The 22,933-nt window shown below is 46.4% G+C and overlaps 1 protein-coding gene across 1 annotated transcript in view; it reads left to right on the forward strand.

The window, feature by feature from the left end:
• The window catches only part of PPP1R16A (protein phosphatase 1 regulatory subunit 16A), a 64,813-nt gene that overhangs the window by 41,382 nt on the left and 498 nt on the right, over positions 1-22,933 (forward strand). Inside the window, exons 3-9 of the mRNA XM_042465602.1 lie at positions 4,675-4,745; positions 8,980-9,125; positions 13,123-13,226; positions 18,112-18,236; positions 19,015-19,140; positions 21,005-21,080; positions 22,723-22,852. Of these exons, the coding sequence (XP_042321536.1) occupies positions 4,675-4,745; positions 8,980-9,125; positions 13,123-13,226; positions 18,112-18,236; positions 19,015-19,140; positions 21,005-21,080; positions 22,723-22,852 (778 nt within the window). The remainder of the gene's footprint in view (positions 1-4,674; positions 4,746-8,979; positions 9,126-13,122; positions 13,227-18,111; positions 18,237-19,014; positions 19,141-21,004; positions 21,081-22,722; positions 22,853-22,933) is intronic.

Raw genomic sequence — 22,933 nt, forward strand, 5'->3', positions numbered from 1 at the left:
TCCCCCTCAACATTAGGAGGAACATCCTGACAGTAAGGGCTGTTTGACAGTGGAAGAAAGTCCCTTGGAGAGTGGTGAAGTCACCCTCTTTGGAGGCCTTTAAACGGAGGCTGGATGACCATCTGTCAGGGATGCTTTGATTGAGAGTTCCTGCATGGCAGGGGTTGGACTGGACAGCCCTTGGAGTCTCCTTCAACTCTATGATTCTATGAACCCTGTAGATGAGACATCTCCAAAACTCCCTGTCCTACACTGGTCTGCTTAGGTCCTGTAGATTCATTCCCATGACATCCCTGATTCATTCCATCCATCTGGGATGCTGCCTTTCTACTTTCTGCTTCCCTCCTCCTTTCCTAGCATTATTGGTTTTTCCCAACAACTCATGCCTTTTCATGATGTAACCAAAATACAACAGCCCCAGTTTTGTCATCTTCGCTTCCAGGGAGATTTCAGGCTTGATCTGTTCTTCAAGGACCCATTTGTTTCTTGGCCATGCATGGTAGCACTCTTCTTCAGCATATGCTAAATGGATTGATTTGCTTCCTTTCTTCTTTCTTCACAGTGCATCCCTCACATCCGTAGATGGTGATGGGGAGTACAGTGGCTGGGACAATTCTAACTTTAGTCCTCAGTTATGTATCTTTGCACTTTAGGAACTTTAGGGCGTGGAGTATTTTGTTAATAGATTGGAAAGGAATATTGGAAAGGAACAGATTAGAGAGAAAGATTAGAAAGGCCTGGAATGTTTAGTTAATAGGTTAGAAAACTGGGCCAAAACTAATAAAATAAATGTCAACACGGAGAAATGTAAGGTATTAAAGGTTCTTTTTGGAAGCGAAGGCCCTCTTCTATAGTCCGAGTGCTAAGGTCACACAGGGCAGATTATGTTCCATTCTCCAGGGCATCAAAGGCAAAAATCATTACTCTTTCCATCGGAGCCAGTAAGGAACCCATGACAGCTCGCCCACCCACTGCTGTCCCACTGGCCGCTGTGGGTCACTCCCAGTGGTAGGTCCTCAGGATATTTTCCTGCTTGACCCCAAATCCTGCACCAGAAGAGCCGCTACGCTGGATCAGGCCCAAAGCACTGTGTTCATGCAGCAGCCAGGCAGTTTTTAAAGAATAGGCTACAGATGTTGTATTGTTTTAGTTATTCTGTTTGAAAGTGCTTTTATCTTTTTAATTGCAATTTATTCTTTTAATGAGTGGTGTCTCATAATACTATAATAGTTTAATTCTATACTAATGCTCAGTTTTGTATGTTTTTAATTATATTGTTCTTTCAAATCTGTGATCCACTTTGAGTCTTAATTTTTGGTGGGGGGGAGCAGGACATCGTCATCATCATCTTCCCCCACTCAGAGATTGATGGAGTCTCCTTCTTTGAGGGTTTTTAATAGAGGCTAGATGGCCAACTGTTGGGAGGACTTTGTGTCTTCCTGCATGGCAGAATGGGGTTGGACTGGATGGGCCTTGTGGTCTCTTCCAACTCTATGATTCTATAATCCCCTGGCCCCCATCCAACTCTGCTTTCAGGGCTTTGTGAAGCTTGGCCTGGAAGAGTGCAGCCTCCAGTGCTGGAATGTAATGTTTGAGACAACACACCCAGCCCTAAGCTTCCCTGTGCAACGGCTGTGCACATGTTTGCATGCTCCTGAAAGGCCCGTCTTTGTCAGCGCTGGCAAACTGCCCCGGTTGTGCATAGGTTGTGATGTATGTTTACCCCGTTTCCAAGCATGTGAAGCGGCTGGTTTTCTTTTCCCTGTGGCTTTTGTGTTTGCAACCTGCCTGTGGCCCTGGCTCCATCCTAGCCACGGGGCTCCGGTTTCACCTGTGCTCCAGGATCTGGCTGTTTTCTCTGGGCCAGCTATAAATAGAGGGGATCGCTTGCCATCTCCAGGGGTCCTGAACTGCATCCTTGGGCCGTGCCAAGGTATTAACCTACTTCCCTAGCCCAGCCAGGCTGCAACCTCGAGTGTCGATGTGTTCAGCCGCTGCGCCTCCTCCTGTCTCCACCGCACTGTCTCTGAAGTCAAGGAAGGAGAGGTGTGGGAAAGCGTTTACATCGTCCACACCCAGAGAAGCGCCTCAGGGCATTTGCTGTTGTGGGTGATGCTCGAAACTGCGGCAATCTGATTCCCCCTTCCGTGTGCGTGCATGCCATTGCTTTTAATTTGTCTGGCTTGGAAACACGGAAGCTCATGTAAGAGCTCCTGCTGAATCGCTGCACTCATGTGCTGTGACCGCACCACACACAGGGATGTACAGCCAGGTGGGCTGCTGGCTCATCACTGGTGAAAACTGGGGCATGTTTGGTAAAAACTTCAGGTGATGGTGCAGGGAGACTGGGTGGGGAAGGATATACTGAAAATGGAGCAAGCTTGTTTTCTGCTGCTCTAGAGACTAGAACACAGAACAGTGGATGCAAGCTACAGGAAAAGAGATTCCACCTAAACATTAGAAGGAACTTCCTGACAGTAAGAGCTGTTTGACAGTGGAGTGTGGTGGAATCTCCTTCTATCGTGGTCTTTAAACACAGGCTGGATGGCAAAATCCAGAGGGCTTGGGTTGTGTATTCCTGCATGGTGGAAGAGGGTTGGACTAGGTGGCCCTTGGGGTCTCTTCCAACTCTAAGTTTCTATGTTTCTCTGAGAGAGGAGAGTACAAGGATGCCCTTGCTAAGAGATTTGCTCTTCTTTTTGATCTGAGGGATCCAAAGCGGTCTTGTCAAGCACTGGCTTGGGATCAGCAGAGGCAGCAGGGGTCAGCTGACAACTTGACAAAAAAAGAAGTGGTCTTCTTTGCACATACAGTCCCTCACAGCAGTAAGGAAATAAAGTCAGGGTCTGCTTTAGCCATGCATTGGAATCATAGCATCCTAGAGTTGGAAGAAACCCCCAGGGGTTATCCAGTACAACCTCATTCCACCATGTAGGAAAACACTATCAAAACCCTCCCTGTGACAGATGGACATCCAGCCTTTGATTTAAAACCTCCAAAGAAGGAGATTCCTGCAGAGGGTAAGACTAGATAATCTTTGGAAACCCTGCAGTGATGCAGGCTTCAGTGTAGAGCAGCCTCTCCCAGCCTTGCACCGCCCAAAGTGTCTCATGCTGTATAGTTATAGCAGTTTGATCCCACTTTAACTGCATTGGTTGTATCTGACAAAATCCTGGGATTTGTAGTTTGGCGAGGCAATCAAATGCTCAGGCAGAACATTCTAAGCACCCTAGAAAACTATAAATTCCAGGATTCCATAGGATGGGGCTCTGGCAGTTTAAGTGGAACCAAAGTATTACAGCGGGCCCTTGGTATCTACAGTAGGCCCTTGGTTCCAGGACCCCTTGTGGATACCAAATCCATGGATGCTCAAGTCCCATTATATACACTAGGATAGTAAAATGGTGTCCCTTCTATAAAATGGCAAAATAAAGCTTTGCTTTTTGGAATTTCATTGTTGTTGAATATTTTCAAGCCATTGATAGATGAATCTGTGACTGATTGAATCTGTGTATACAGGGGGCCAACTGTATAGTTGTGTATTGTGAAAATTTCAATCCAGCACAGCTAGAATTGAGAGAGTTTGCTGTTGATCAAAGTGTACAGGTGAGTTCTCCCTTATCCAAAATGATTGGAACCAGAGATGTTTTTGATTTTGGCTTTTTTGGGATTTTGGCATACCTATGTCTGCAAATGTGTACATAATGAATACCTTGGAGATGGGACCCATGTCTGAGCACAAAATTAATGTTTCATATACACTTTAAACACATAGCCTGAAGGTAACTTTTACACAATATCCTTTTATACAAGAAACAAAGTTTATACAAGAAACAAAGCAAAAGTGTCACTATCACAGCAACCTTTGAAAAACGTTTTGGTTTTTGGAAGATTTTGGATATTGGAATTTCAAAATTCCAACCTGCATAGATATCCTTGTCACCAGAGCCTGAATAAGTTGCATTTTTGGAAATACAGCTCCCAGAGCCCTCCAGCCAACACAAGGAGTCTGGGATTGGTAGTCCAAAAATGAACTTTTCTGAACTCTGATTATGGCTAAAGTATGGTGCCTTTCAGCTGGTTGATTCCAGAGGGGAAGGAGATGCCATAGAGCCACATCTGAAAGTGGCACACCTAAATTTGCCCTGGCACTGCAGCTCTTCAGAAATGCCCTCTCAGGCCAATGTGTGACGGCGCGTCAGGAGCAAGGAATGTTTCTTCAAAGCACAGTCCTGCCATGTTCTGCCTCATTAGTTCAACACCAGCCTATAGCAGCTTTCATAGACTCAGTGGAAGACAGCCTCTACCCATGGGCTTATAAAATCCAAAAGGACACTACACAAAAAGGAAAGGAGGATGCAGAGGGAAGGCGGGGGTAATGTAAGTACTGTAGTCCTTTTGCAGAGCTGGCAGGGTGGATCTCCTCTGTCATCCCTCTCCTAGCTGGCACGGTACATTCCTCAGCACATAAACATTTCAAATTCCAGGTTGTTCATTAGACAGCAAATCCCATTTTTAGCAGTAGCAGAGACTGGCGGTGGGCATGTTCCTCTGCAGCCCAGAACATACCTCTTTCCCACTCTTGTACCTTCCTTTGTCTCTGACCTGCTTGAACACATGGCCAGGTTAAGAGTCTTCCAATGTAATTGAGCAAGCTGTCTTTTCTTTTTGCAGTTCGCCAGTTTCTTCAGAGCGGCCTTGATCCCAACCTTTACAATGAAGATGGCCTCACTGCATTGCACCAGGTGAGTTAAAGGTCTGCTTTCCATCTGCCATTGTCTGTGCCTCAGCTAGAAAATAGATCACAAGCTAAGCATGAGTCAACAGTTTGATGGCAGCGTCTTAAAAAGACAGTATAATCAATGATAGTGTTATGTCTAGATCAGCGTTTCCTGAACTTAGGTCCTCCAGATGTTTTGGACTTCAGCTCCCAGAATTCCTGACTGCTGGTCAAGATGGCAAAGGCCTGTTACAGACTGCCAAAATAAAGCTGCTTCGGGTCTCTTTGGAGGTATGCTGTTTATATGATGCATGCATCCTAAGAATCTGGAAGCTGCACCAAAGCTGCACTCCAGTGCTTAGGAATGGAGAGTGGCTTTGGCACGACCTCCAGACTCGTAGGACCCATGCATCATTTAAACAACATACCTCCAAAGAGACCCAAAGCAGCTTTATTTTGGCAGTCTGTAACAGGCCTAAGGCTCCTGGAAGTCGAGGTCTTGGAGGACTAAAGTTTGGGAATTACTGATCTAGATCGAGGAAAGTAATAGTATCACTGTGAAGTCAAAGACTTTCATGGCCGGCATCCATAGTTTTTTGTGGAGTTTTTGGACCATGAGACCGTGTTCTAGAAGAGTTTATTCCTGATGTTTCACCAGCATCTCTGGCTGGCATCTTCAGAGAATGCTGGCATGGAAGAGACTGGGGTATATATACTGTTGGTTGAGGGGAAGCGATTTCCATGTTAATCTGTGTATTGTTCTGTTGTTGAATGGCAAGGTCTAAAGGGTGTCCATTTACCTAAGATTCGTTGTCTGCTGGGAATCCCCTGACCCTGGGTGGTTTGCATTTGCATTTGCTGGGTCCTTATTTTGGTGTTTTTCAGGACTGTTAGCCAAGCTTTGTTTACTTTAAGAGTTTCTTCTTTCCTGTTGAAGTTGTCCAGGTGTTTATGGATTTCAATGGCTTCCCTGTGCATTCTGACCTGACAGTTGTTAGCATGGTCCAGAATTTCAGTGTTATCAAACAGCATTTTTATGCCCAGGATGGTTTATAACATGTTCTGCTACTGATCACCCAGAAAAATCACAAGGGCCATCCAGTCCAACCCCTTGTCATGCAGGAAATCACAATCAAAGCATGGCAGGGTGTTGGACTGGATGGCCTTTGGGGTCTCTTCCAACTCTTCGATTCGATGAAACTCTTTCAATAATGCACAGGCTGCTGAATTTAGAGGATTTGCAGCATTTGGGAAGAAACCCACCTGCCCCTTGCTGATGATGATAGTGGTGCTTTTCTCCTGATCCCTTAGTCTCATTTGCTCCAGTGCTTACTGTTTATTGGGCGGGGATCAGTTTTTGGGTCCAGCGCCAGCCTTTTCCTGTCTTTGCCCTAATCAGTAGGGTTGATGCAGCTAATCTTGGCCCTTGGCTCCTTCCTGCCCTGCTGGCTGTATTTTACCCACCTTGCAGTGTTCAACCCATCCTGCCTCCTCCTTGTAGTTTGGGGAATGCAGCAGCCTCAGAGTAAGCCCCTCAAATCTTTCTGCTGATGATCTGTGTCCCCTGCTGAGCCTTTAATCCTGGCTGCTTCCCCCTATTTCCAGAAGGAAGGTGGGGGACTGGGGGGATAACATTCTGCAAGGTGATAAAACCCCTCCTCTCCAGAGCAACCTGCCAGACTGATTCCAGCCCTTTTCCAGTCCTTGACTCTCAGTAGTGGCATTTCTGCCAAGGGTACATATTGTAAGTTTAACAACGTTTTGGATGATTCCTTTCTTGAATGAAAAGGGAAAATTAGGATGTGGGGGCAGGAGGAAGAATCTAGCAAGTGCAACTCCTTTGAGGCTGGTTTACTTTGGCATCAGCATTTGTGGGCATCATAGGCAGTAGCTCATGGCTTTAATGTCACTCCATCATCACAGCTGAAGATTTGGGTTAGAATCATAGCGATGGAAGGGATTCAAAGGGCCATCCAGTCCAACCCCATTCTGCTATGCAGGAAGACACAGTCCAAGCACTCCAGATAGATGGCCACTCAGCCTCTGTTGAAAGACCTCTAAGGATGAAAAGCCCACCACCTTCCAAGACGGTCTATTCCACTCTCAAACATGTCTTACCAGTAAAGAAATTCATAATAGCATTTAGGTCAGATGAGATTGGGCATGTTCAGGGTGCTATGGCCATAGGTAGAATGTCTTTTCTTGTCATTTTTCTGTCCACTGATTTGTGTTATGCTCTCTGGAGCAGCAGAAAACAAGCTCACTACCCTTTCCACATGTTAGCAGCCCTTCAGATGTGGATATCAGGAAAGCCCATGCTCACGTAAATTGGTCTCAGAGGTACTGCTAACTTCCCGGCCCCCTTTCCCTTTAATGCTGAAACAGACCCACACAACTAACTGCCTCTTAGAAAACTCTTTACAGGGAAAGAAACTGATGCTAGGTGTGGCTGCATCTTAGATGAAGAGACATGGCTGCCAATCAGAGTTGGCGCACTGGCCCAGATAGACTAAGGGCCCCATTTCCTTTGTTCCTATGCAAAAGGTCCTACATTCAGTCTCTGGCATCTCCAGGGGGTTGGACTGGATGGCCCTTGTGGTCTCTTCCCACTTGGATTCTGTGATTCTAGGGAGGGGGAAATCTTGCCTGGAACCCTGGAGTGGTCCAGCTACCAGGAGTAGAATAATAGAATCCTAGTTGGAAGAGACTCCCAAGGGCCATCCAGTCCAACTCCATCCTGCCATGTAGGAGCTCACATTCAAAGCACCCTAATAGATGGCTATCCAGCCTCTGTTTAAAAACTTCCAAAGAAGAAGACTCTACCACTCTCTGAGGCAGCAGCATCTTCCACTGTCAAACAGTGAAAAGGAGTTTGACACTAAGAAACCTAAAGGATTTCCAGTAAATGGAATTCTTGGCAGTCCTTGCTGTCTGAAATTTGTAGGCTCAGTTGGCTGGGGAGGCAGAGGTGATCTTCCACTCACTGAAGGCTTTGATAGCTCATAAGCAGCCTTTGAATTGTTCTGCATGCAAGCTAACTAATTGTATTCCAGGTTTCCCTTAAAGGCCTGAGCTTCCTTCTTGACCTCTTCAAGTGTTTGCTGGCTTTCCTTGTATTCACAACAAATAGTCTTGTGGCACCTTAAAGACTAACAAAGGGCTTGTGGCATAAACCCAAAAAGTTAGAAAGAAAGAGGGTGGAAGGAAGAGGGGGAGAGATGCTTGGTGAAGTGAGCCTGGTGGTGCAGATTGTAAACTGTGATGTTGAAGAGAACTGAAATGGACATCAGATATTCAAGGAAGTGAGAAATCAGCTGCTGAAAGATGTCTTGAGTGAAATGCATGGGAGCCCTCCCAGAGCTTGACAAGCAGTGGAAGAAAGCAGAGCTCCACACACGAGCTACACACGGTTGTACTAGGATCTTGGCCACCTTTGGAACTTGCATCCAAAGCCAAGGCTGAGGAATGCTGGAGGCTGAAGTCCAAAAATATCTGGAGGGCTGTGTGATCCACCAGGGCCTCCATTTGTTTTAATGTAGGTGCACTCCAACTCTGATTCTTGTTGACCATTGCCCATGATAACTGGTGATTATGAGAGTTGTAGAAGATTCAGGGCCCGAACTGACAGGCCAAAATAAAGCTGCTTCATGTCACTTTGAAAGTATGCTGTTTAAATTATGCATGCGTCCTAAGAGGCTGGAGCGCAGCATTTAGTGCAGCTTCTGGCCTCTTAAGATGCATGTGTCATTTTAAACAGCATATCTCCAAAGTGACCCAAAGCAGCTTTATTTTGGCCTGTCTGTTCAGTCCCTAAGTTAGAGAAAGATTGCTGGCAGGGCGTACAGACCGACATCTTTGACTGGCATCAGGGTAGAGTGGGGGCATGGCATCTGCACAATGCACGTCCTAACTCCATCCCCATGCCAGCGTGACTCCGCGTGCCACACCACACAGCAGCCGGCTTTTCTGTTGTCCTCTGGTGCTGCGTCCTGATGACACAGCACCAAACGAGCACAGAAAAGCCGCAGCGCCAGCAGCTATGGCACCCTTTCCACAGCACAGAGAGGAGCCGCTTTTTGCAGCTCCTTTTTGCACCGCAGAAAGGCCAGATCAGGGCCACGGCGTGCAAAGGGGCGGTCTGTACAGCCCCTGAGTTAGAGAACTTCTGGACTTACAGATGACGGTCCCACTGCTGCCCTTCTGGACCTTGCATTCATTCTGCCTTTTTTAGGGTGTGTGTTTCTCTCTCTCTCCCGCAGTGTTGCATTGATGACTATGAGGATATTGTGCTGCTGCTTCTGGAAGCTGGGGCCGACGTCAACGCCTGTGACAGTGAACTCTGGACCCCCCTGCATGCCGCTGCCACCTGTGGGCACCTGCACTTGGTGGAGCTGCTCATTGCAAAGTAAGTGGGGCTTCTGTGTGTCAGATACTGGGCCTAGCCCCACAACTTGTGGGCTTGTCTTCACCACTGAAAAACACCATACTCACCCTGAAGCTTGTGTTGACAGTCCTGATGATGCACGGCTACTTCTGGACAGGATCTGTGTTTTTCTATCCTTAACCCAACTTTGCTCCAAACTTTCCTGGTGTTTCCCAGAAACTCTGGAATTTGGGGAAGTGGGATATAAATAAATTTTATTATTATTGTTTATTATTGGAGTGACCTCAGATTCTTCTGGTGTGTGAGCAGCTGGACTGGGTCTGATTCATCCCAATTCAGTTGTCCATACACCAAGAGCCATCTCGTCCCCCTTCCCTGCTCTGAGTAGCACAGAGAAAATTGATGGCCTGTTTTCAGAGCAGCCACTGCCATTCCTTGGAGGCAGGAGCCCCGTATAAAGCCTGCTTGGTGCGCTGCTACTTCTGCTAAGGTCAGAAATGGCTGCCTGGACTCTTAGTTGATCACTGATCAAGGCAGCCATTTCTGACCTGAGCAGAAGCAGTGGTGTGCCATACTGGCTCCTGCCCATGAGGAAATGGTGGCAGCATCTCCAAAAACGGGCGGGGGGGAGGGTGCAGCGGGGCTGATGTGGTCTAGCCCAGGTGCACAACAATGTGGCATCTCACTGGACTCAGCCCAATGCTTGTCAACACCATCTTGGTCATTCAGAGGCCAGTCCGGGGCATAATGCTCCAGATTGGCCCCAGATTAAGTAGCTGGTGTAGACACATCTTGTGTGTGAGCTTGGCTGGTTGTTTTACATGCAAGGTGGGGAAACGTTTATGTTTTTGAAGTAAAACACCCCCCAAAAAAATCCTACCTGCTGGCTGCACCCTTGAGAAAGGGGGAAAAGGGAGGCCTGCCAGTGCCATGATCTAAGGTTATGTCTGCCACACTTCAGATAAAATGCTATCATTGTTTTGTGCCTTCAAGGCAACTCCCTGGTCCAGGATTTTCTTGGCCACATTTCCTCCTAGGAAGTTTGCCCCTGCCTTCTTCTGAGGCTGAGAAAGTGTGACTTGCCCTAGGTCGCTCAGTGGGTCTCCAGAGCTGAGTGGGCTCCCAGAGTCCAAGGCCAATGCTCAAACCATGGTCAGACATTGACTCCATAATTATGCTTGAGCGAATCCTGGGGAGAAGTTTGTGGTCATTACAAGCCTTCATATAAACTCCAACTAGGTAGTCTTTGGGGACCCTTTCAGCTGTCTAATTCTGAGCCTCCTGGGCAAACAAAACTAGGATAGATGGCCAGATGGTCCAGCATAGGACTTCAAATGGCCTGGTCAGTAGCCAATCCAGGATTTGGGATTTGGGACTGGAAGCATGCAGGTCCCTGTCTCAGAACTACACCTTCTTCTCATGGGGCTTGGAGTAGCTCACCTTCCCTGACCCTAGTTGAGGCACCCCAGGAAAGCCCCCCTGCCTCCCAGCTGCTATGGCAAGATGGCATCCTTATTCCCCCACCCATGCCAGGGACTGGTATTGTCTCCCTGGGAGTTGAAGTGCCCCCTGCCCTTCCCCTCAGAGGTGGCATCATTAGCAGGCTCCTCACCTCACCTGAAATCGAGGTCATGTGCTCCAGCTCTGGTGTAATTGCTTTGGGACCAGCTTGTAGGGTTGTAAATATTTAACGGGGTTGCATTGTTGGCCGAGTAACTCTATCGGCAATGCTGTGGCTGCCTGCAGGGATCTCCGGTAAGTAAGGCTTCAGCCTGGCTGGTGGGAGAATTACTTTGAAAAACCCTGTAGAAATCTTCACCTTTTCCCAGTGGTGATGAGTTCCCACGCCCTGCGCACGAATGGCTCTACTTGCTCATTTCCATTGCCTCTTCTGTCTCGTGCTTCACTCTCTGACATTGAGTGGAGGAAGGTTTGAACAGTAGGAAGCTGAGGACAGATACGTGAGCATTATGACAGGGGGTAGGAATGATGGAAGAATGCTATTCTGGAAACTAGGAGGCAGATTTAAATAGAAAAGAAGTTTTCCTTTACACCAGGCCTGGGCATCTATCTGTGCAGGGGGCGGGAGCCATTTTCTCACCATGCTCCCACCTGGCACGCCTCACCTGTCAGCACACCCAAACCATTTTTTCTGGTTTTCAGCTGATTTTTTAGATTTATTTTGCATTTGCAGAGGGAGGCTTTGAAGGTTCAGGAGAGGCAAACATGCTGTGGTTTGGACACATTTGGGGCAGTTGGGGAGCAAAAATTCACCCCAAAATCAGCCTGATGTATCCATGTTTGTTTTTTAAATTAGTCTGAGGGCTTCAGGGAGCTGCACTTGGGTTACACCAGCCTATAACCTGTGGAACTCATGAACACAGGATATTGCAGTGGCTGCTTAATGAAGCAGCTTGAGGAAAGAATGAAAATATGGATGACGGTGCTCTTAGTGGTGGCTGGCTCAAGATCCTAATACCCAGAAGTGCAGGAAACCTCAGGACAGAAATCTTCCAAACGCCAGAGAAGAGTGGACCTTGCCCCTACTCGCACTCTCCGCTATGGTAGCCAAAGTCTCCTCTCTCAACCCAGGATCTCCTCTGCCCCATCCTGGATCCGTCCCTTCTCTCTTGCTGCCCCTCATTCCCGGAACCTTCTTCCTCTGCATGCACGGCTCATCACTTCCCTAACCAGCTTTAAGGCTGAGCTGAAAACCATATTGTTTAGGGAAACGTTCTCAGGGAATTTGTGATTATCATCTGGCTGTCTGATAATGTTTGATGTGATGTGATTTGCTTTTATATTTGATGTTTTTAATTTGTCTTTTCTTTTCTACATGGTAATTTTATCTATTCCTTTATTTAATTGTTATTATCTTAGAGTGCACACCTTGGGCAGGCTTTTATATACTCCTTAATTTTACCAACTTTGTACAGTGCTGTGTATAATTACAGAGCTCTAGAAATAAAGTTTAATAATAATAATAATAATAATAATAATTCTACAGTGTAGATGCACCTCAAGTGACAGAAAGTCTTGCTTTAGAGTCATCCGGTGAGTCTACAGTGTAGCTGAGATCTGAACCCAGGACTTCTAGTTTGTACTCTTTGCTTTCCTATCAATCTTTCTATCTGTCTGTCTAGATATAGGGCAGGATAGACATATTTGGATAGATAAGACAGGCAGACAGAATATTTCTATCCTGCCCTATATCTGAGGATCTCAGGGTGGCCTACAATACTGTCAATTTTAACAATTCAAAACAATTTAAAACAGCATGAATAATTTAAATAGGCTGAAAAACTAATATTAAACAACTTGGCAAGTTAAAACCAGTTAAGGTCATTTAAAGCCATAGCACATGTGCATAACAGATTTGGATAAAACCAGTTAGATTCTGATGTATTCCGTAAGGTGAGGTGCTTTAACTTGGCACCAGAATGACCCCAGTGTGGGCACCAGTTGGGCTTCAAAGGGGAAGCTATTGCATAACTGGGGTGCTACAGCAGAGAAAACCCTTCCACGTACCAGGACAGCATCTCTCCTAGGTCTCATTGGGAGAAGTATCCAGAAGCATTTTCTTTTTCCAGGTGGCAAGGGGAGGCTGGCATCCCTCCCCAAGGCTCAGCATCTCTTTTCTTCCGTAGCATGCTTTCCTGACTTCATTTTGTGGTCCCAAGCAAGACTCCTCTTCCCAAAAGGATGCTGAGCCCTTGTGGAGGAGGGAGTGTAATGCTGGGAGGGGGCAAGATACAATTTGAGCCACTTTCCACTGGCGCATGAGGTGTGGGAGGCAGGAAGGAGGAAACCGTAGCTGCACCGACAACACCCACGGAGCATGTGTGCCGTGAGCACCGTTGGCTCCTCTCAAACAAAAATAACTCCTTGTATCTATTACAGTCAGTAGCAGCACCCAGCAGCCTGAGTTGGACGTGGGCAAGTGTCCACAAAGGGAAGACTGAGTGCAAGTTTCCTCGCTTCTTCTCCATACCAATACACTCACCCTTTTCCTTTTCAGAGGCGCCAACCTGCTGGCCGTCAACTCGGATGGGAATATGCCATACGACCTCTGTGAGGACGACGCTACCTTGGACTACATCGAGACAGCCATGGCCGAACAAGGTAGGTTTTCACCCTGAGGTCCAGGGTCTTCCGGTGCGAATGGGGTTATCTGTGGCTTGACCCTCCTTGCCTTCCTGGTGTGGATCTGGCATTGCGAGAGCAATGGACTCACCGGCAATTTTCCACATCCTCCCGGCCAGAATCCTTCAACACAGCCATGGGAGGAGCACCCAAAGGCCATCTAATCCAGCCCAGATCCTTATGCCCAAGGAATCAGGAGCGCTCCCCTTGTCTCCTGTAAACGAGTCTTTTCCAAGTCAGGCTTTGGTTTGTGAGTCTGCTTTACTTTAAACAGTAAGGATATAAAGATAACCTCAAGGTCCCTCTGGCATCATCTTTCCAGTGGTAACAACCCATCCATATGTAAGGCATAAAGGCAAAAGCAGGCTTCCATTGCCCAGCTACTGGGCAATGAATTTTACATGCCAGCAGATTTGACTTTTACAAGAAAAAAGCTCCTCTGGCTGCACTGTTGTATTTTACCATTTGCCTTTAAATGGGTTTAGTTCTATTGCCAATTTAATACTACAAATTACTTGGGACCAGAAGTGTTTTGGAGTAAGGAATCTTTCAGATTTTGGCATATCGGCATAGACATAACAAGATATTTTGGAGATGGGAGCCAAGTCTGAACATGAAATTAATTTATGTTTCCTGTACACCTTGTATACACAAGGTCATTTTATACACAAGATTTTAAATAATTGTGTGCATGAAACAAAGTTTGTGTATGATGCTGAACCATCAGAAAGCAAAGGTGTCACTGTCTCAGCCACCCATGTGGACAGTTTTGCATTTTGGAATAATTTGGATTCGGATTTCTGGATAAGGGAGATTCAACCTGTATTTTAAACATCCATGTCCCCATTACAGTTTTAGCTACATGTGTTTTTACTTGTAATTATATTTATCCTACAAGCTGGCTTACCTTTTGGTAAGGGCAGGGCATAAATGAAATGATAGCTTGCTAGATAAGCTAGCTAGGCAGGCAGACTTTACCCATGTCTTTCTGGGCTTCTAAAGGTGTTTTGCTTACTTGAAGCTTCAACTTAAAGCAGATGCCTTTATAAATTTGCTCTCCCTCTGTTATAACAGAATTGCATAAGGTCTTTTGCAACAGTAGCTGCTTCATTTAAGCAGCAATTTAACCCCTCTATTCTCCTCTTTGTGATTTTCCTGCCAGGAATGGTGCCCACCCTGAGCTCTGTGTGGATTTGGGGAATCCTCAACATGCAAAATTATCTCCCCTCCCTCGGCTATCATGGATGGGTGGGGATGGTTACCTGCCTGGATATTCTATATCTTATTTATTCCTTTAGGTGGTTTTAGTAATAATAATAATAATAATAATAATAATAATAATAATAATAATAATAATAATAATTTTTATTTATATTTCACGCCTCTCCCACGGATCGAGGCGGGATTACATCAATAAATGCATACACATACAAATAGATCAATAAGATACTGCTATACGTATAATACATAACTACAGTCAATAAAATAGTAAAATTACTATTAATTTAAAAAAACTATTTTCTCATCTAGTCATTCAGTTCTAAAACTTCAATAATCCAACAATCATAACTAGAAGTGGAGACATAGATTTTTCAGTCCGGCAGACCCTATATAGGATCGTGTGGCTAGGCTCGCCGGAAGAGATCTGTCATAAGTGCCTTCTTAAAGGCATCTAGAGTAGTAATAAGACGGATCCATTCCGGTAAGTTGTTCCATGACTGAGGACCCGCAGTGTACGCTCTTTGGGAAGTTGTTTTTAGTCTAGTCCTGTAGTAGTCTTCCCAGGTGTTCTGAGAGCGTGGGGCGGATTATGTAGGGAGAGGCATTCCCGCAAGGAACCTGGGCCCAAGCCATGTAGGGCATAAAAGGTAATAACCAACACCTTGTATTGCACCCAGCAGCCAATGAAGAGATTTTAACACTAGTGTTATATGGTCAAACCTAGATGTTCCGGTGACTAATCTGGCTGCTGCATTTTTGACCAGTTGAAGCTTCCAAACTTGGTACAAGGGCAGTCCCATGTAGAACGCATTACAGAAATCTATTTATACCTCTTAGATGGGTTTGCAAAAAAAGACTGTAGAACTATTTAAAAGACAAAACAAAATTCCTCATTACAAGAACATAAAAATGTTTTCCTTGAAGCAGTAGAAGGGTGTGATACTTTAAACTCTCCTGTTATTCAGATTTCCATGAAAGTGTGGAAATTCCTCACTGTAATGGCTCTTGTTGAGAAATAAGAATAAGAACTCTGTTGCAGCCTCTTTTTGCTGCCTCAGGCCCGTTACAGATGGGCATGAAAGTATGTGCTGAGCACGTACTATGGTTAGAAAGGGGCGTCCCTTCCGGACGCCCCCAACCCTAGTACGTGCTCAGCATGTACAAAATGGTGGCCCCCGTTCCACACAGGGGCCGCCATTACAACGTCACGACCGCATCGCCTCTAAATGGGGCGGCGCGGTTGTGATGTAGTGGGGCCACGCAAGGGCACCTAGAGCGCCCTTTCTGCAGCCCCAGAAGGAGCTCCGTTTCGAAGCTCCTTCCAGGTTTGCATCGCTGGGTGCAGCCTTTACAGGGCTGCGCCCAGCGACGCAAAGGAGAAAGGGGCCAAGCGGTCCCTTTCTCCTCCTCCTCCCCGCCACTATCGGGTGTCCTCAGGGCTTGAAACCCCAAGGACACCCCTTTCCAGGCCGCAGGGAAACGGCCTTTTGCAGCTTCCCCGCGGCCTGGAAAGTGGTGGATTGGGGCCTCGGAGGCTGCCGTTGTGGCAGCTGAGGCCCCGATACACCGGGGAAAGGAGCGCCTACAGGCTGCCCCAAAGGGGCGGTCTGTAACGCGCCTCAGTTGCCCAGTTGTGTCCCATTTGGCTCTGTACAAAAATACAACAGCAGAGCAGGCAGGCAGTCCTGCCAAAGGTATCCAACCTAAATGTATTTAAAATATGCATGTACAGGGGAAGAAAGGCATTGATACACACTTATGCATATTACATACACACACACATTGTTAATTGCCATGAAGTCAGCTTTGACTTCTGGCAATCCTGCAAAGGAGAGATCTCCAAGACACTTTGAATTAACAGCTCTGCTGAAGGTTCTGCAGTTCTCTCTTTCTCTGTTATAAACATACAAAACAGATTTCAAAAATGGATTGTTCAAATGCATATAGTCTGAATGTGCAACTCCATAATGGTAAAATTAAACTGAAATTTTGAAAGCATTGGAACATCCCCAAAGTTTCAAACTGATCCATTACCGGAGAAATAAGCTATCTTAGCTTCTCCTCCTGCCTCTGGCAGCTGCCTTCACTTGGGCCCTGGATTCTCAGAGCAAAGCCAGTTTCTGAGCAGCTGCCGATTTGCAGCCCAGGATTTCCATTTGGCACCTCTGGTCCTGCAACAAGGGAGAGAAGCAGTGTACTGAAGGTGCATCCTTGGGCCACAGGATCTGCATTGCAGGCAGGTGCAGTGGCAGCCCTTCACAGATGCCATTCCGGTGGCATCAGACAGGGATGGTGCCCATTTGCTCTTTGATTTTTTAAGTAAATTGCAATGTACCCTCCCATTCCCTGCTGTGTTGATGCTGCAGAAGCTGTCTGGAGCTTGAAGTCCCATTCTTCCCCTTCCACATCCTTCTCCCTCTGAACTCCTGCTGCGTGTGCCAGTCGTGATTGTGGTGTTCCTTGCTAATAAATAAAATACAATCAATATAGGTGAAAGAGCAGCCAGCTCAGGTCTTGTAGCACCTTCAAGGTGAAGAGTTTTAGCTTGTGGCCAAAGCTTTTGAGGACTGGCACTCACATCATCAGAGGCACAACATGTTAACCGTCCCCTGTGAGATGGATAGATATGTGCATGCACCATGGATATGGCAGAAAACATACGTGGATGTAAAGGTATGAAACAGGAAAGAGCCAGTGCACATGCTGTGCCTTTTCATTGTGGTTTATTTCAAATTCTCTGTCTTATAAACAGGAGAGTATTAAAATTAATCAGGAAAACTTTCAGCATCCAAAATGGCTGTCCCAAGGAAGAGCATTCCAGAAGGTGGGAGTCACAACAGAAAAGACCCTGCTTTGATTAGCTGCCTGTTATTCATCAAATGTAGAGAGGAGATGACTATCTTGAGAGGATGTAGAGAGGAGCATGCCGGGAGGTCTCAGTTCAATCCTAAACAGCATAGACTAGAACCATAGAATCCAGGAGTTAGAAGAGACCTCAAGGGCCATTCAGGCCAACCGTTTGCCATACAGGAACTCACAATCAAAGCATCTCCAACTGATGGCCATCCAGCCTCTATTTAAAGACATCCAAAGAAGGAAAAGTGATTCCACCTCAACCTTAGAAGAAACTTCCTGACAGTGGAATACACTGCCTTGAAGACTGTGATGGAGTCTCCTTCTTTGGAGGTCTTTAAACAGAGACTGGATGGCCATCTGTTGGGGGTGCTTTCATTGGGAGTTCCTGCATGGCAGATTGGAGGTGGACTGGATGGCCCTTGAGGTCTCTTCCAACTCTATGATTCTGTGATTCTCAAAGTTTCTCAGGGGGTGCAATTCCCTATATAAAACCCCTTGTTTTGGCAAAAAGGAACATTTCCTTAAAAAAAATTCATGGATGAGGCAGCTCAAAGGGATCCAGGTATTAAGTGTGGAGAATGCCCCCCCCCCATGCCATCTAGGCTTGATGGCCCTGTGGCCCAAGCGATGGGAAGAAGGGAGGGATTGCCCTTCCATCCTCAGTTGGAAGGAGGCTCCGTCAGAAAGGCCCCCATTCAAAGCCAAGGGCCCCCACTCCATCCCCCAAGACGGTCATTGTATTGGGGAGCTTTCTGCACTCATCGAGCTCTCACCTCCCTCTTCCCAGGCATCACTCAGGAGACCATTGAGGAGGCCCGTTCGACAGTGGAGCGCGCCATGGTGAATGACATCCGCCGGCTGGTTAAGGAAGGAGTCGATCTGAATACACCACTGGACCACAGCGCTACCCTGGTAAGATGGACGCCAAGCACCTGGCTTTGGAATGAGTACCGGGAGCAGACAAGTCTTTGGCCCCTTGGCTCTGCTGGTCACTCTTGGCCTCTCCCTCCCTTTGACAAATTATGGTACATTGTGAGCCCTTCCACACTGCACACTTATAGCATTGTGATGCCACTTTAATTTGTTCTTCTCAGTGGAAAGCAAGTCCTTTCCACAGCAGATACCAAGGGCCTACTGTATTTAACACTGTTTGCTTGATGAAGCTGGTGTGCTATGTTGTAGTTGATCAATAAAGATATCATCATAATGTGTAGCTTAGGCTGAGGTGGGGGCGGGTTGTTAAAATGGGATGCATGCCTGAGGCGTGTGACATCAGCCGCTCACGGGCACATGCCCCCATTCAAGCCTATGGGGCTTGAATATCTGTGAGTTTCTGTTTTAGCGGGGGTGGTAGTGTCCGGAACGGATCCCCTGCAAAAACGGATTGCTAACTGTATATATGACACTCTAAAGACATCAGATCCTGTTTGATCCTGGAAGCTAAACAGGGTCAGTCCTGGTTAATCCTTGGATGGGAGGCCACAGGTGGTGTAGGCTATGTTCCAGAGGAAGGAAATGGCAAAACCACCTCCTTGCCTAAGAAAAACCTTGTGAATTCATGGGGTTGCCATAAATTAGCAGGTGATTTGAAACCACATTTTCACACCTAATACGGGGCACTCTTTTGCAGACCACTCTGACTTTTCCCCTTTTCACGGTCCCTCTCTCTTTCTCTCCCTGCCCTCCACAGCTGCACATTGCCTCGGCCAACGGCTACCTGGAGGCGGCTGAGCTGTTGTTGGAACACAAAGCCAGCATGAGTGCCAAGGATAATGATGGCTGGCAGCCTCTCCACGCTGCAGCTTGCTGGGGCCAGGTGAGTCTCCCCGGAGTAGAGGAGGAAGAAGGGAGGGAGAAGCTGGTTTTGCATGGAATGATTGCTTCTTCCCAACACAAGCGCCAGCTGCACTTCATCCAGGGTGGGCTGCTGCCCTCTCGTGGCCAAGCCCAGCTGATGCCTCTTTCGCAGACCATATTTTACGGTGGGTAATCCCATTAATCTGAGTCTTGTCTAGTGTCCAGATGGTTCGTGTGATCCCCTGTTAAATTTGATAAGCCCAGGATTTCCTGATGCAGCTGACAGGAATAATTCAGGCAATTAGTCAGTCATTCTGGCTGCAAGGGATGGATGCTCTGGATAGCGGAGGGCTGGGTGAGGGGTCTGGAGTCTCTTTCTGGTGCAATTGCTGATGGAAACTCTTGGGCAACCCCAAGACTGGAGAAATAGTGGCCAGGTTTGGTCAGAAGACCAATCCATTCAGGAGGAAGGATGTAAGGAAGAGGAACTCAAAGAATCATAAAATGGAAAGGAAGATTCCACTTAAACATTAAGAAGAATTTCCTGGTGGTAAGAGCTCTTCTATAGTGGAAGATGCTGCCTCGGAGGATAGTAGAGCCTCTTTTGGAGGTTATATGATTCAAAGTCTATGAAAGCTCATGCTACCAGCTTCTTCCTTTCAATTAGTCTCAAAGGTGCTACAAGATCCCTTTGCCTATATATATATATATTTTGGTTGGAATGTGGATTTCCCATTTGGGCAGCCATATCCTCCTCTGCCAAGTCACAAGCGGATGGATTCAGTCACGGAAGACACACGGCAGCCCTGAATTCACAAACCTGAGCAGGACAGTTGGTGACTGAGGCTCTTGGAGGTCCCTCATTCAGAGGGTCACCATAAGCCAAAGTTGACTTGACAGCAAATAACAACAACAAGCCCTGCCAAGCATTGTTCCTCTCTGTCTTTGGTACTGTTGGGGCATATAGCTGGGCAGCCATCTGTTTGGGATTTGTCAGGTGCACAGCTCTGTCTCTTCCACCTGCCCCTCCATGAGTCATTATCTTGCCTCATTGCTCTCTATTGCAAAAAAAGCCGTTTCCCTTGTTCAGGAATAGGTCTAGGACAGCGGTTCTCAGACTTTGGTCCTCCAGGTATTTTGAACCTCAGCTCCCAGAATTCCTGACTGCCAGCCAAGCTTGCTAAAGCTTCTGTGGAGTTAAAGTCCAAAATACTTGGAGGACTTGGGAATCACTGGTCTAGTAAGTCAGCCTGAGGCCCTGGCAGAAAGAATAGTTATGTGTGCCTTGTCCCATAGGAGCTCAGTGGTGACAGATGCTCAGAGACAGTTCTGGGTTCATATCCCTGTCATCGCCACTTGATGAGAACACAGGCAGCAAAGCAAAGAGAGACTTCTTTTTCCTAGAGCATAGGATGGACTTTGTGGACGTTCTGATCTCCAAGGATGCCAATATCCATGAAATTTAGGTTCCTACCAATATATGCTTCTCCATAGCTGTCTGGCCTGTTGTACTGCAGACATTCACGTAGATGGGTAAATACAGGGTGTAAACTTCTAGTTATTTTTCTAAAGAAGTGCTCAGAGGAACAGACTAATAAATGAACACACTGCTAAGCTTGTTCCTGTTTTGCAAATCTTTTGATTCTTAATCAGTCACAAGCACAAATAGTCAAGACAAAATGTGATACGTTGCAAGTGTCCACTGTCTCACATCTGTCCTTTAGAGAAACCAAACATTTGGCTAGTTGCACTGAAGCAGGTTTAGTGTTTAACCTGTATTTTGAATATGTTGTTAGCTGCTTTGGGTCCCACTGTTAGGAGGAAGGCAGGATATAAATGAATGCAACAAATAAATTAATAGACTAATATCTTCTTGTCGGCAGATTCAACTGGTGGAGCTGCTGGTGGCCCACGGGGCTGATCTCAATGGGAAGTCGGTGCTGGATGAGACTCCCCTCGGTGAGTAATCTCTGCATCGCTGTTCCGTCCCCCTGCCATCCCACCCCACTTCTCCTAGACCATCATCTCTCTTGCCATCTGCCCATTCCTGGAAGAATCCACATTTCTTTAGCGCACTCAGGTTTGAAGCAATATCAGCAGTGCAGATGAGGCAGTCCACAGAAAGGAGCATTGCTTGCACACCATGTTCCAGAAGGAAGTCCCCAGAGGAAGGTTGGTTTGGAGAGGGGAAGATACCAATAGGGCCACTGATCACTGTCTTAAGAGGCAGAAGGGACTGAGGTGGGCTGAGAGAGGAGCTTTCCAATGTCAGCCAGATCCCTAGGGTTGCATTATCACTAGTTGTCAATTGTTTGTATAGAACCAAAATAAACAAATTTATTTAAGTCCTTGCCCCCAAATAGTCTACACACCTAACATTTTAATACTTCAGGAAACAAAGGGATGTAGCTACTTACAGCAGGGGGCAAAATGAAGGCATTGCCCCACCAAATAAGAATTCTGCACTCCCCCCCATGAAATTTTCCTTCAGTCCCCAAATTTCTAGCATTGCTGTAACTTAATAATGTCAGTTGATAACATTTAGAAATTCAAGAGGGCCTGAAACTGAGTTATGAGATCATTGCCTGAATGTTATACAGAGAACGAGGCAAATAGATGTATCTGCACAAGTGCATAGAGCACTTAGAAAATAAACAAGATGAACTTTAACTCCTCTCACAGCAAAGCAAATGTGATATAATAGGCATCATTGAAACCTGATGGGATAAATCTCATGATTGGAATGTAATAATAGAGGGGTATAACCTGTTTCAGAGAAATGGGCCAAACAGGAAAGCTTCACAGATACCTGTGAAGAGATCCATGACTTAAAGCCTGGAAGCCAGGTCAAGAGCATCTGGGTAAACATTAAGGAGGTGAGAAACAGCAAGGAAGTCATTGTGGGAGTCTACTATAGACCCCCAAGTCAGACTAAGGATTTAGATAATGCCTTCCTGAACTAAATGACCAAATAAGAGTTTTGGCATCCAAAGGAAAGAAGGCAAGCAAGGTGGCCAAGGGAAAGCAAATACAGTTGGCCCACAGATTCAAGCATCCACAGCTTGAAAATATTCAAAGTATAAATTTCAAATAGCAAGCATTGATTTTGCTATGCCATTGTATTTAATGGGACTTTTGCTATGCCATTGTATTTAATGGGACTTAAGCTTCCACGGATTTTGTTATCTACAGAGGGTTCTGGAACCAAACCCCAGCGGGTAATAAGGGTTCACTGTACAACAAACAGAAGAGTTGGAGATATGAACAGTTTTCAACATTTTATGCTTTACAATGCTGAAAATACAGGGACTGAAGAAAAACTTCACAAGGAGGCAGAATTTTATTTGGGGCGCAAAACCTTATTTAACCCTGCCAGTAGATACACCTGAATCTTCTCAGGGCAGGACTTGGAAAAGTTGCTTTTTTGGACTACAGGTCTTGTAATATCCCAGCCAACTGTGCTGGCTGAGGGATTCTTGGGGCTGTGTGCCAAAAAACTAACTTTTCCCAGCCCTAGTGAAAGGATCTGTCTTTCTCTCCCAGAGTCAACAGATATCATTAGACCATACTGATACTTCCTTCTTTCACATCTGCCCTCCAGATGTCTGTGCAGATGAGGAGGTGCGCGCCAAGCTGATGGAACTGAAGCAGAAACACGACGCCATCATGAAATCTCATGACAAACACAAGTCGCTGCTCCAGCGCCGCACCTCCAGCGCCGGGAGCCGAGGGTGAGTTTTGGAAAGGGGAGACAAGATGATGGGCTGGAGTGAAACCCATCTCTCAGTTCCCTTTCCCTTGGGGCACTGAAG

Source organism: Sceloporus undulatus, chromosome 4 (assembly GCF_019175285.1).
Source record: "Sceloporus undulatus isolate JIND9_A2432 ecotype Alabama chromosome 4, SceUnd_v1.1, whole genome shotgun sequence".
NCBI classification, from domain to species: Eukaryota; Metazoa; Chordata; class Lepidosauria; order Squamata; family Phrynosomatidae; genus Sceloporus; species Sceloporus undulatus.